Source organism: Cervus elaphus, chromosome 4, assembly GCF_910594005.1.
Source record: "Cervus elaphus chromosome 4, mCerEla1.1, whole genome shotgun sequence".
Lineage (NCBI taxonomy): Eukaryota > Metazoa > Chordata > Mammalia > Artiodactyla > Cervidae > Cervus > Cervus elaphus.
This window is the reverse complement of record NC_057818.1, coordinates 26163605-26176207: the sequence shown is the minus strand read 5'-3', so window position 1 is coordinate 26176207 and position 12603 is coordinate 26163605. Positions and strand designations below refer to the sequence as shown.

At 46.7% G+C, this 12603-nt stretch overlaps 1 protein-coding gene across 3 annotated transcripts in view; it reads right to left on the bottom strand.

The window, feature by feature from the left end:
* Positions 1 to 9714: 9714 nt before the first annotated feature.
* SLC12A3 (solute carrier family 12 member 3) overlaps positions 9715 to 12603 on the bottom strand; it is a 41006-nt gene continuing 38117 nt past the window's right edge. For all 3 annotated transcript variants that reach the window (XM_043898534.1, XM_043898533.1, XM_043898532.1), the window contains exon 27: positions 9715 to 10968. In XM_043898534.1, coding sequence (XP_043754469.1) covers positions 10827 to 10968 — 142 coding nt within the window. In that variant the 3' untranslated portion in view covers positions 9715 to 10826. The remainder of the gene's footprint in view (positions 10969 to 12603) is intronic.

Here is a 12603-nt window from a genome sequence, read left to right as displayed (position 1 = left end):
GATTGAACCCAGGTCTCCCACACTGCAGGCGAATTCTTTAACAACTGAGCCACAAGGGAAGCCCAAGAATACTGGAGTGGGTAGCCTATCCCTTTTCCAGCAGATCTTCCTGACCCAGGATTGGAACCGGGGTCTCCTTCATTGCAGATGGATTCTTTACCAACTGCGCTATCAGGGAATTGGAGGACTCTGTTCAATACATAACAATCAACCTAAATGTAACACAGAACAGGGGTGGTTTCCTTTTCAGCAGTCTTTGTACCAAGAAGGGAAGTGGAAGCCTTTGGAGATTATTTGCCACATGCTCAACTTTGTGTTTTTGTCAGCTGAGAAGGGCTCAGTCCCTTTTTCATCCAGGCAGGCTTCACCGGTGTGACACCTGTGGGGCCCTACTCTTGGTTTAATGCCCTTCTGAAAATATTGAATAAATTTTGAACAAGAAGTCCTGCATTTTTGTTTTTCACCCAGTCTCACAAATTATGTACCTGGCCCTGTTTTTCATACATTGGTATGGGAAAAAATGACTTATTATAATCTGGTAGTCTTGCAACTAGTGAGAAGCTGACCAGTGAGGCCAGGCCAGACAAGACAAGCAGAGGCCTTGGAGGAGGCAGCCAGGCAGAAGATAACAGCTTCATTGGGTAATTAACAATGCCACATAACGTGGTCTCCTGTAGCCTGCAGTGACAAGAAGCAGGTCCCCTTAAAACGGCACATCCATTTTCACTCAGTAGTAAGAAAGTAAAGGGGTGTGTTTTTCCCTAGGGAAAAGGCAAGCTGATTTCTGTGATTCCCTGTTATCTCTCCAAGACAACTCCTTATAAAGGACATCTGTGATTCTGCCTGTAGCACAGAATTGTTCCTCATGGAGGAACAAATCCTCATGGAGGATTGGGTCTAGGACTTCCCCCACCCCATAGAAAAATCCTTTGCTGCTCAAGTCTCTTCTATAAAATGGTATAGTATTTGCATAAAGCCAATGCAACATCCTCCCATATACATTTTTTTTAAAAACCTTTTGGCCACGAGGCACCTAGTTCCTGACCAGGGATCGAGTCTGCAAAATTTGGAGTCTTAACCACTGGATCACCAGACAAGTCCCATTCTCTCAATATACTTTAAATTCATCTCTAGATTACTTATGATACCAAATACAATGTAAATGCTATGTAAATAACTGTAAGAATACAGTTTAAATGCTATGTAAATAGTTTCCAGACAGGAGCAAATTAAGTTTTGCTTTTTGAAACTTTTTGGAAGTTTTTTCTTCAGAATATTTTTCCATCCATGGTTGGTTGAATCTGTGGAACCCATGGTTACAGAGGGGCAACCGTATTTACAAGAACATTAAATTCAGGTCAGCATGCTGGGAATAGAAAGATAAACATGGAGTGACCCTGATTTCAGTGACCTTACAAATAAAATGACCATGATAAGATAGTGCAAAACAGAAATAAAAGTCAACCCAAAAGTCTCATACATTTCTGCAGGATTTATGATTACACTGAGGAAGAAGGAGAGGGGGAAACAGAAGCCTGGATAGAAGATGTGGAATTTGAGCTGAACTTTGAAAGATAAGTGGGATTTGAGTAAAAATAATAATGGCAGGGACTGCCCTCATGGTCCAGTAGTTAAGAATCTGCCTTGCAATGCATGGGACGTGGGTTAGATTCCAGGTAGGAAAACTAAGATCCCACATGCTGTGGAGCAACTAAGCCTGTGTGCCACAGCTATGGAGTCTGCACGACACAACTAGAGAATTCATGCTCCTCGAGGAAAGAGCCTACATGCTGCCAAATAATAAATAAAGATTAAAAAAAAATAATGTCAGCAATTATTGATTAAGCTCAATAGGGGATTTATACACAATTTGTATGGGAAAGTAAAAGTCAGTGGTTCAACTGATGGATGAAGAGCCAAAGTGCCTATTTCAAACCCAACTTATGTTGCTTATGAGCTATGTGACCTTATGCAAGTTACTCCACCTCTCTGTACCTAACTGTCCTCATCTGTAAAATAGAAAGAACCATAGTGTCTCTTTCACAGAGTTGTTGCGATATTTAAATGTTATAACATTGATAAAGATCATGGGAAAGAGCCAGACACTTAGCAAGTGCTCAGTTAATATTAGCTAGTAATATTCAGGGAACTGCAACAAGTCCAGTCTACAGGTTCCTAAGCCTGATTGTGAAACAGAATCATCCGAGGGACTCTTTTTAAGTGAAGACTCTTACAACGCCAAGTATTGAAAAAATACAGAGCAATCAGAACCCTCATACATGGCTGGTAGGAGTACAAAATCACCACCAGGGTATTTCCCCAGAGTTTATTTTAAAATAATAATTATGATGATGTCAGCAAGAGTTAAGACTGGAAAGAATTTTTGGGACCAGCTCAGGGAAGACTGTATGCTCACCCTTGAGAGTTGGTTTTATTTTGTGGGCAGTAAGGTTTTTGAGGAGTAGAAGGCACGTGACCAGAATCATGTATGGATCCGCATCATGAGGAAGGGCTGGGTTTGAGAAGAGGCTTGGGGTCTGGAGGCCTGAGTGTTTCATTCAAGAGAAAACATAGATCAGCACTAGGATAGAGTTAAAAAGGAAATGTGAAAAAAGATGGGGGGAAAAAGACATAGCAGAAATAAGGCAGGAGGGAAAGAGGCTTGGGAACAAAGATAGGTTCATGAATAGAGCTAATGGCTAACACAGAGGGGAGTGCTTACCAGGTGCCAGACACACAGCTTCCAGAACTTTGCATTTGATCCTCACAGCAACCTTATAAAGTAGAATGCTTTTATTATTGCTATCTCACAGCTAGGGAAACTGAGGCACGGGGAGTTTAAGTAACTTGGTTGCGTGTATGCCTGCTTCAGTCGTGTCTGACTCTTTGTGACCCTATGGACTGACTCTAGCCTGCCAGGCTCCTCTGTCCATGAGATTCTCCAGACAAATACTGGAATGACTTGCTATGCCCTCCTCCAGGGGAATCTTCCCAACCTAGGGATCGAACCAGGGTCTCATCTCTCCTGCACTGGCAGGCGGGTTCTTTACCACTAGTGCCACCTGGGAAGCCCAGTCAACTGCATGAAAGTGAAAGTTGCCCAGTCGTGTCCGACTCTTTGTGATCCCATGGACTATACAGTCCATGGAATTCTCTAGACCAGAATAAAACCCAGGTCTCCCACATGGCAGGCAGCTGAGCCTCAAGGGAAGTCCAAGAATGCTGGAGTGGGTAGCCTTTCCCTTCTCCAGAGGATCTTCCCAACCCAGGAATTGAACTGGGGTCTCCTTCATTGCAGGTGAATTCTTTACCAACTGAGCTATCAGGGAAGCTAATCTGAGACTTCAGAAGGTTTAAAAATGTACCCGGGGTTAATTTATTTGATAAGCTAAACAGAGAATTTTCATATGACCCAGCAATCCCATTCCTAGGGATATGTATATCCAGAGTAGTTGAAATCAGGAATTTAAACAACAACTTGTCTATGAATATTCATAGCAGCTCCAGGTTCAGGACTCTCCTGGCTGCTTGGGTTTGGCTTCAGGGCAAACACCGCTCAGGTAGGCCCTGCCCTCCAGGCCTGCATCCCAGGCGCAGGATCATGGCTAACTCTGGGGTCCAGGCAACGTGAGAAGCCCATAGTTTCCCATCACAGCCACCAGTCCAGCCCTCTTCTAAATATTCTGATTGTAGTTCAGTATTTTGCTTTAAAAAGAAAAGGAAAAAAACAGTGTTTATTCATCTTAAGTTTTATAGTGCCTTTTCGTAAATAAAAAAAATCTTTCCTAGACTCCAAGCAGAATTTCGACTGTGTGTTACTTTCTTTTTACTCTAGCAAAACCTCCAGCTTCCCCAAGCTGGTTTCAGACTAGATAGAGCACTTAAGCAAAGATGTGTAAGATCACAGAGATAGCAATGTTCTTGTCATGACGGTGGGACTTGTTATTCTCCTCCATGAATTTTCTTGCTCAGCCCTCCCGTTGAACTCTGGGCTTCTCCTTTCCCAGCCCATAACAAATATGTCTGTTCATCCCTCTAAATGCTTATCTCTCCCCTGGTCTGGTCAGCTTTTCCTGCCCAGGCCTAAGTCAATCACTCAGGTCAGCAAGATTTTACCTGTGGGTCTGGTTCTTTATAAACAGTCTCTGGCTCTCTCCCTATGCACCTTGCCTCAATTCCCAAAGCCTCCTCACGTTAACCAACCCTACCTTTCTCTAAGATAGGACCTTTGGACGTTTCCCATTGAAGACAGCCCTTCTCCCCTCACCCCCTCCCCAATGCTTCTTCTAAGCTGGTGTGCATCTTAGCAGCCTCTCTCTTCTCATCAGAAGGCTTACCTGACTGCAATTACAGTCTTTTGACATCTAGAGGTCTCTTCCAAGATTACAAGCTTCCTTTACATCCTTTGCCCATCTCTCTCTCTCTCTTTTTTTTTTGGGGGGGGGGTGGCTGCATAGCATGCAAGATCTTAGTTCCCTGACCAGGGATCGAACCCAGGTCTACTGCATTGGGAGGGTGGAGTCGTTACCACTGGACCGACAGGGAAGTTCCATCCTTTGCCCATCATAATGGTTCTAGCTTCCCAATCACACTCCCTTTCATTCATTTCCGCTTACTTCTATCCCTACTCTGCTCTGTTCCCACTGCCCGTTGGACATGATCCATTCATTCATTCATTCACTTGGCAAGCATTTATTGAGTGCCTTCTCTGTGCTAAGCTCTGTGTTGGGTGCTGGGAAGCAAAGATGAGTCAGACGTGGTCACCATCAGGGCCGAACGGCACTCACTCAGCCATCTTAGCAGTTGAGATATTCAGATACCCCCATGCCAGCCGGTAATCATGCCATGAATACCCTCCAGCTGCCCTGGCCCTCAAGGTCTTCCTGCCACCCTGTGACTAAAAGGTTCATGCCAGTTGCCACCTTCATAGAGTTCACAGTCAAATGATAGACACCCTAGATTTTGCTCCAACACCTCCTGCAGAATCTCACATGTTGAAATGCACACATACTGACCACAAACTCCCCTGTATTCTTCTCCATCTCCCTCTCTCCCACCTCCCCTGGGCATCCTTTTTGTCCTCCTGCTACCAGTCCCTCAAGTGTTCTCAAATCCTGCAGCTCACTTCCAGTCTCTCCATCCATTTTGGAGCTCATGTACTTTGGTCATTCTCCTTGGATTTCTCGCACCTTGGCCTTCCATCCTTCTTGCTTGGCCCATCCCATCACTAGAGAACATGTCCCTGATTATTCATTCTGCACATTTGCTTTATGACCTGGTGCTTAGGAGCCTTGGCAGAGACAGGCACAAGGGCAGGTGTCCTGGGAATTTTGCACCCTTGAGCTAGCAGACATTAGCTATGTCTTCCTTGTTGGCCAGCTCTTTGCGACCCCATGGACTGCAGCACACCAGGCTTCTCTGTCCTTCACCATTTCCCAGAGTTTGCTCAAATGCCTTCTGTGCTGCTTGGCAAAATTCCCCCTGCATTTTGTTGATTCTCCATTACCACCTTTTCATCAATTACTCTTTTCCTTGCATGTTAAATCTTTCCCCTCCGACCTATATTTCTCTTTCTCATTCCCACCCATGACAGACATTTATTGCCCAATGAATACTTCTATGGTCCTCCCAGTTTTTCAGCACTCTCGCAGCAAGGTGGTGCCATGTGAATTATTTGGCTCATGGACTTTGAGTGGAAGCAACAGGTCACTTCTGAGCATAAGCGTTTGAAAACCAATGCACGACCCTTCTGCTCTCTTCTCCCTTCCTCAGTGAGTTGGAAGCTACTGGCTGAAGTGATTGCCTCCCAAGATGGGAATAATCACTGGGACTTGAGGTGGACAAGAGGGCTTACCCAGCATAGGAATATTTGCAAGAGAGAAATTGATCTTTATTATATAAGCTGCTAACATTTACAGGGTAATTTATTACTGCAGCAGAACCTAGCATTATCCTGACTGACATACCCGCTAAGACAACAACAATCAAAATGCTTTCCCTGGAGTCTGCTTCTCTTCCAAGGTCCACCTTATTTTTCTTCACCATATTGTCATTTTTCTCTCTATTGTTGGGTCACTCAAGCACGGGTCTATATGTATATCTGCTGCTTTCCTTCCCCCTCCACCAACTATTCCTCAGTCTGGGGTCCCTGACCCACTACCTTACTGAATTATTCTAAGGCTCCCAGTGATGCCCAGAACAGCAATTCAGCAGTGACTTTACATCTGCCATTCGGGTAACATAAGGGCTGACAATTCTGTGCTTCTTGGACCCTGGTGCCTTCTGAGGCCCTTGGTTACCTGGGTTTTGCTCCTGCCCCACCAATGGTCTCTTCTGAAAAATTTTTCTTGGAGTGTAGTTGATTTACAATGTTGTGTTAGCTTCAGCTGTGCAGCAGAGTGAGTCAGCCATACTTGTATATGTATCCATGTATCCACTCTTTTTAAGATCTTTCCCCCATATAGGCCACTACAGAATATTGGGTCAAGTTCCCTGTGCTATACAGTAGGCTGTTATTTGTTATCTATTTTATATATATATGCAGGTATCTATATGTTAATCCCATTCTCCCAATTTACCCTGCCCCTCTTTATCCTCTGGTAACTATGAGTTTGTTTTCTATGTTTGTAACTCTACTTCTGTTTTGTAAGTTCATTTGTACCTTTTTTTAAAAAAAAAAAGATTCATTTATAAATGATATCATGCATATAATATTTGTTTTCCTGTGTCTGACTTACTTTACTCAGTGTGACAATTGCTAGGTTGCTGCGAATTGCCATTATTTTGTTCCTTTTTTATGACTGAGTAATATTCCCCCACTAATGATCTTTTCTAGGCTGCTTTGTTGGCTGCCTCATCTTCCTGCCCCTAAATGGAGCCCTTCCGAGGTCTAGCCTCCAGCCCTCTGCATTCCCGGCACTCTCTTTCTTGGTGATCTCACTCAAGCTATGACTTTGATTTCTTGTCCATGAGTGTGACTGCCAAATCTACTTATGATCTCTGCTCTCTGAGTGTCAGGCTGAAACAGTGGACACCATGAGCTCTTCCTGAGCTCCAGGACCACATTTCTGACCCTTGGGGTGTCTTCATACTTTAAATATCTGAAACCAAACCCGCCTACTTGCTCGTTTCCTCCAGCAGGAAGCCTGATCCCTCATCCTCCATGTGACATAGTTTGTTTGTTCTTACAGCTGCCCAGGCTCAACTTCTGGGGCCCTGTTCCATCTACACATACGTCCAGGCCATTCTCAGTTCTGGAAGATGCTATTTCTTCCTCCTCTTTCCCCTGCCCTTTGCCACTGTAAAGAGTGTTGAGGCTTGCTGGCTTGCCTTGGCAATTCTGCATATCCTCCTCTCCGGGCACCCTGCCTTTTCTCCTCCAGCCTCCTCCGTCTCCTGTCTGGCCGAACGTCCTCAGGCTTAGGCTGCCCCTTCACCCTCAGTGGCTCCCTGGTGCCTCTGAGTCAGTTCTGAGCTCCTCAGCTTCCCCGTGGGGGCCTTGCACTTGAAGACCTTCTCAATCTTACTTTCTCCCAGTTCACAACTCTCTTAAACCAGGAAAAATGGTTTATTTCTTGTTCTCCAAACATTCCTAGTTTGGAAAGTTACAAAAGAGGGTTACATAAGAGAGTCACAAAAGAAAATGCTCTAAAGATGCAAAAGAGGGAACAAAGACTAAAGTGGAGGGTGGAGGAAATTATTATTTTTTAACATTTATTTATTTGGCTTTACCGGGTCTTAGTTGCAGCACGTGGGATCATCGATCTTTGTTGTGGCATGTGGGATCTTTAGCTAGGCCATGTGAGATCTTTAGTTGCAGCAGGTGAGATCTTTTTTTTTTTTTTAGTTTCGGCATGGGAGATCTAGTTGCCTGACCAGAGGTCGAACGGGGAGCCCCTGACTGGGGACCATGGAGTCTTATTAGTCCCTGGGAAGTTCCCTCCACCCTCCACCTTAGTCTTTACTCTCTCTTCTCCCTCTTTTGCATCCTCAGAGCATTTTCTTTTGAAACTCTCCTCTAAGCTGGAGCAGAAAACATGTATCTTTTCTTGCTACTGTCTTTTAACCATATGACATTCTGCTGCTTTGCCTCCCAGCCAGGTGGTTTTTCTTAACACTAGACCACATGATATTTTTAGAAACTGTGTTTGTTATGGCTCCCTTTCAGGCAGGGGCACTCATATCACGCTTGTGCTTTCGGTCATAAGTTTGAACCTCATTTCAAGTGGGCAATTACCAACAAAGCCAGTGGCCGGACTTTCCTGGGCCCCGTTTCTGTGAACACTTCCCAAGGGGGTGGTCTTTTTTTTTTTTTTTTCTGCTCTCCTGAGATATACACGGCTACAAGCAAAACCTGGCTGCTTTGCATGTACTCGGGGGCCTCTCAGTCAGGTGGTGGTTCAGTAACATTTCAGCTAGTCTCATCAGTGTAAAACCCACCTCACCCTCCAAGCCACACGAGAGGCCAGGCCGGTGTGTAAAAGGGAATTCAGTCCAGACGGGGCTTTCCATGTTCTTGTGAGACCCACAGCTCCCTGCCTGAGAGGGGAGCTCAGAGAGCCTATCTTACATCAGAGCCACAAGCCCAGGCAGGAACTGAAAGAGGACATGAAATCTGGAGGCTGAAATGCCGGGGGGGATGTCAGGAGCTATCTGAGCAGTGGATCGTGGGGGAGATAAGTGAGGAGTCCCTTCTGCGGTGGCCAGGGTGGCTGCTGGCAGATTGGGCTCCAGCTCTGATGCCCACCTCTCTGTGGTTTCCCGGGCACAGTGCAAGGGGGAACTCCTCACTGACGTGCAGCATCTTATCATCCAGATGCAGACACACACAGCGGACCAAAGTTTCTTCATTTCTCAGTGCTTCACGTACCCAAGGATGACTCGGCGGGAGGGCGGGTGGGTGAGGGGTGGGGAGTGTTGTCTTCAGAGCCTCTGAGCGCACAGTAGGGCAGCCGGAAGTGGTGTGCCACAGTGGGGGTGGGGGGACCGAAGAATGTGCTCTTCACCCACCCCATCCCCTCACTTCCATAACACTGGTCAACCATACGTGGGGGACTTCCCTGGTGGTCTGGTGGCTAAGAATCCGCCTGCCAGTGCAGGAGACGCAGGTTCCATCCCTGATCCGGGAAGATTCCACATGCCTCGGAGCAACTAAGCCCATGCGCTGCAGCTACTGAGCCCTTGCTCTAGAGCCCTTGAGCCACAGCAAGAGGAGCCGCACAAAGAGAAGCCGGAGCGCTGCAACGAAGAGTAGCCCCTGCTCACCACAAGCAGAGAAAGCCCGCACAGCAACGAAGACCCAGCACAGCCAAAAGAAACACACACACGATTTTAAAAATAAAAATTAAAACACATGGCCAAAGCACAGTCAGCAGCAGGCCAGCTGGCTGGTGACACCTGCTTCAGTCCCATTCTCTCACTTCACAGACTGCGGCTCAGAGAGGGTAAGGGGCCATATCTGAGGTCACAGCCAGTTTTGGGGGGAGACAGAAACTCAAGTCCAGGTTCCTTGGTGGCCACGCAGTGGCTCTTTCCACTCGATCTCTCCACCTCTTGGTTTGAGGCAAGATTGAAATTCCTGGAGACTTTTTAAAAGATTAAAGAAGACAGGTTCTCTGTGCATCTTCAAGCACATGTTAAGAGAAGCAAGGGAAAAAGTAAGTGACCCCTGTAAACGACCATGTAGAAATCTGGCACTATGACCTACAAGACCAGTGGAAGCTCAGAGAAAAGTTTAATCCAGGGTTGAAAAAACAATAGAGTTAGTTTTTCCAACACACTCAGCAGAGTTGAGAAACAGCCTGTTCCAAAACAAATAAATTCTGTTGACTGAGTAAATGTATTTTTTAATTCATTTCATTGTTTTTGACCTCACTGTTAACTCAAAGCTTTTTTTTTTAAACAAAGCTATTATCATTATTCAAAATTTAGATTCCAACATGGTGAAGTGTTTTATTTAAATTCCTGAAGTCAAAGCATTCTCTGTTCTTGGATCAGAGTCTCCTTGAGGTCAGAAGAGGGAGCAACCATTTGCCAGGAAGTGGTTTTCCATGTGGCTCTAGAAAGGCTTTGCCTAATCTGGAGTGGGAGTTGGTCCCAGGCCATTGAATGGCCCAAAGGCAGCCCCCTCTCCCTCCTCCAAGTGCTCAGCCAGAAGCACTGTCTTTCTCAGCAAAGGATAAGGATTGTTTTGTGACACTTTCATTTCACTGTATTTGTTCCCAGTCTCAATGTCAAATAGATTTCTTACCATAGGTTGCCATCTAGAAAAGTTTGAAAGTCCCAGTTTACCAAAGAACCAAAACACTTTAGACACATTATTGAAAGTGAAGGAAGTGAGAGGCAGTTAAATAAATTTGCATTATTATGGAGGCTCAAGGGGCCCTGTATTCCTCCTGTAAGGGCTGCAGGTGCCTGTGGGGTGCCCACTTGCCTGACATTGGAAGGGGGAGGCGTGTTTAGGGGGTGCTCCCAGGAAAGGTCCGTAGAAACTGCCAAGATTCACATCCAGCAGTCTGACTCAAATTTGTACACAAATCAAAGACTGAAATCTTAATTTGTTGTAATCAAGAGCAAAAGAAAACTTAAAAGGGATATGGACCCACCAGATAGAGCAGACAACTCTATCTGCTACTTCTTTAGCCCATAAAATAAAAAACACAGAGCACACGCCCGATGGGAGTGGGGTCCAGCAGGTGTTTGAAAATCTACCAACTTCTTCCATCAGATTATCAGATGCTACATGTGACAGGGTCCGCCTTCTGTGCCCGTGGACAGGTGGGCATCCCCTGCGCTCAGGCTTTGGGCAGGTACAGCCAAGTCCGAAGCTATTGGCAGTAAAAGGTGAGCACGTTCTCCTGGTTTCCTCGGATCAGGATGACAGGAGGTCTGAGGTCCTGGGACAGCGTCTCCAGCCAGGCCATGTAGAGCGAGCTCGGGCACTTCCCCTTCCTCCCTATGGGCAGGGTGCTGTGGGGCAGGAAGAAGCAGCAGATGGGAAATTAACCAGGGGCCTTCCCCACATGGCCCAGCTCCTGGTCTGCTTCCTGAACAGGATCTCTGTTTATTAGCCCTTTCAGCGCTCCTTCTTCCCAGCCACCCTAAGAATGACCTGTGGCTCTTCTTGAAAGCATGACTTGAAATGTAACTTCAGCCACGAAGCATTTCTAAACAAAGCCATGGCATGTGAGGCCCCCGTGATCCTGGCCCCACCAGCCTCCACAACATCCCCTCCCACCGCCCTCAGGCTCCCTCACACTCCTACAGCCACAGAGGCTTCCTTTCCACTCCTGAAATAAATGGCCAGCTTGTTCCTGCCCCAGGGCCTTGACACATGACATTCTTTCCACGCAGATGGCAGAGCCAGCCCCCAGCTCTTCACCTTGGCTCCCTCGGGTCTTGGCCCAAGTGCACCTCCTTCTCGGATCACCCTCTTCAATCCCATCTCTCTTTATCATGTCACCCTGTTTCATTATCTTTGGAACACTTCACACAGTCAAATCCTCTTCTCATTTATTTGTTTGTTGTCTGTCTCCCCCCACTAGAATGTTTGTTCGCTCATGAGCAGGCAGGGTCTGTCTAGAACACAGTCTGACAGGGCGAGGCTCACGGATCCCACTCCTGCAGCCACTGACCACACCAGCCTCGCCTCTCCAGCCACACCCCTGCCTGGGGCCCCAGCAAAGTGATATGTTCATGCGTTTCAGCTGAGCGGCTGTCCTGGTTCTTGCCCCGGATGTAAGGCCTTGGGAGCAGGACTCTGCTGTCTCCCTGAACTGTCTTGTCTGAACTGCTATGCTGAGCAAATAACCACATACCCTGGGAAGGCTCTTCAGCCACATTTTCATGGCTATTTCAGGAAGCAACTTTTCCACCATCTTGAGATTCCAAAGATGCCTGGTGATGACTGCCACCACCCTGCTCGTGGCTCTTGCGGGAAGGCGGCATCACACCAACCCGGCTGGCGTTGCACAAAGTTGGGGCACCAGCACGTTACATGGGCCTGAACCGTGTTTGTTTTCCCAAAGTACACCCACAGGTACTGTTTCATCTGAACCTCAAAACTACCAGGGGAAAAGCTGAGGGAACCGGCCAGAGAGGAGGATGCTGTGCAATGCTGGGCTTCAGAGGCCGGCTCTGGGTCAGAGAAGCTGCTAGAGTCACGGCTTTGCCACTTCCTCGGCCACGTAACTGTGACAAATGGCTCGCTGACCCTGAGCCGCAGTTTTTATTTCCCCAACGTGAACACACATGCCTCTGTCATGGACTTGTGAGTTCTAAAGAAGCCCTAGCTCATGAAGGGTACTGCACAAAAACACTGGCACAGAATGAGCACTTTGTAACATCAGCAGTATTGTCACCGCTTATTACTATTTATGAGCTTGAGATGACCCAGCCAGTGAGTGGCAGAGCTGGGACTTGACCACAATCCCAGCTCACTGCAACCCCTCCTCTGCTGAGAATCGAGGTCCCCAAACAGCTGTCCCTTTTTTAAAAATTCCCTTCTCAAAGCTTCATTTGGGACAAACAGTATCCTCCCTTATAAAGCAAGGTCCCCAGGATCGGGGCACCCCACGTGAACAAGGATATTCCATTAAGCCAGTG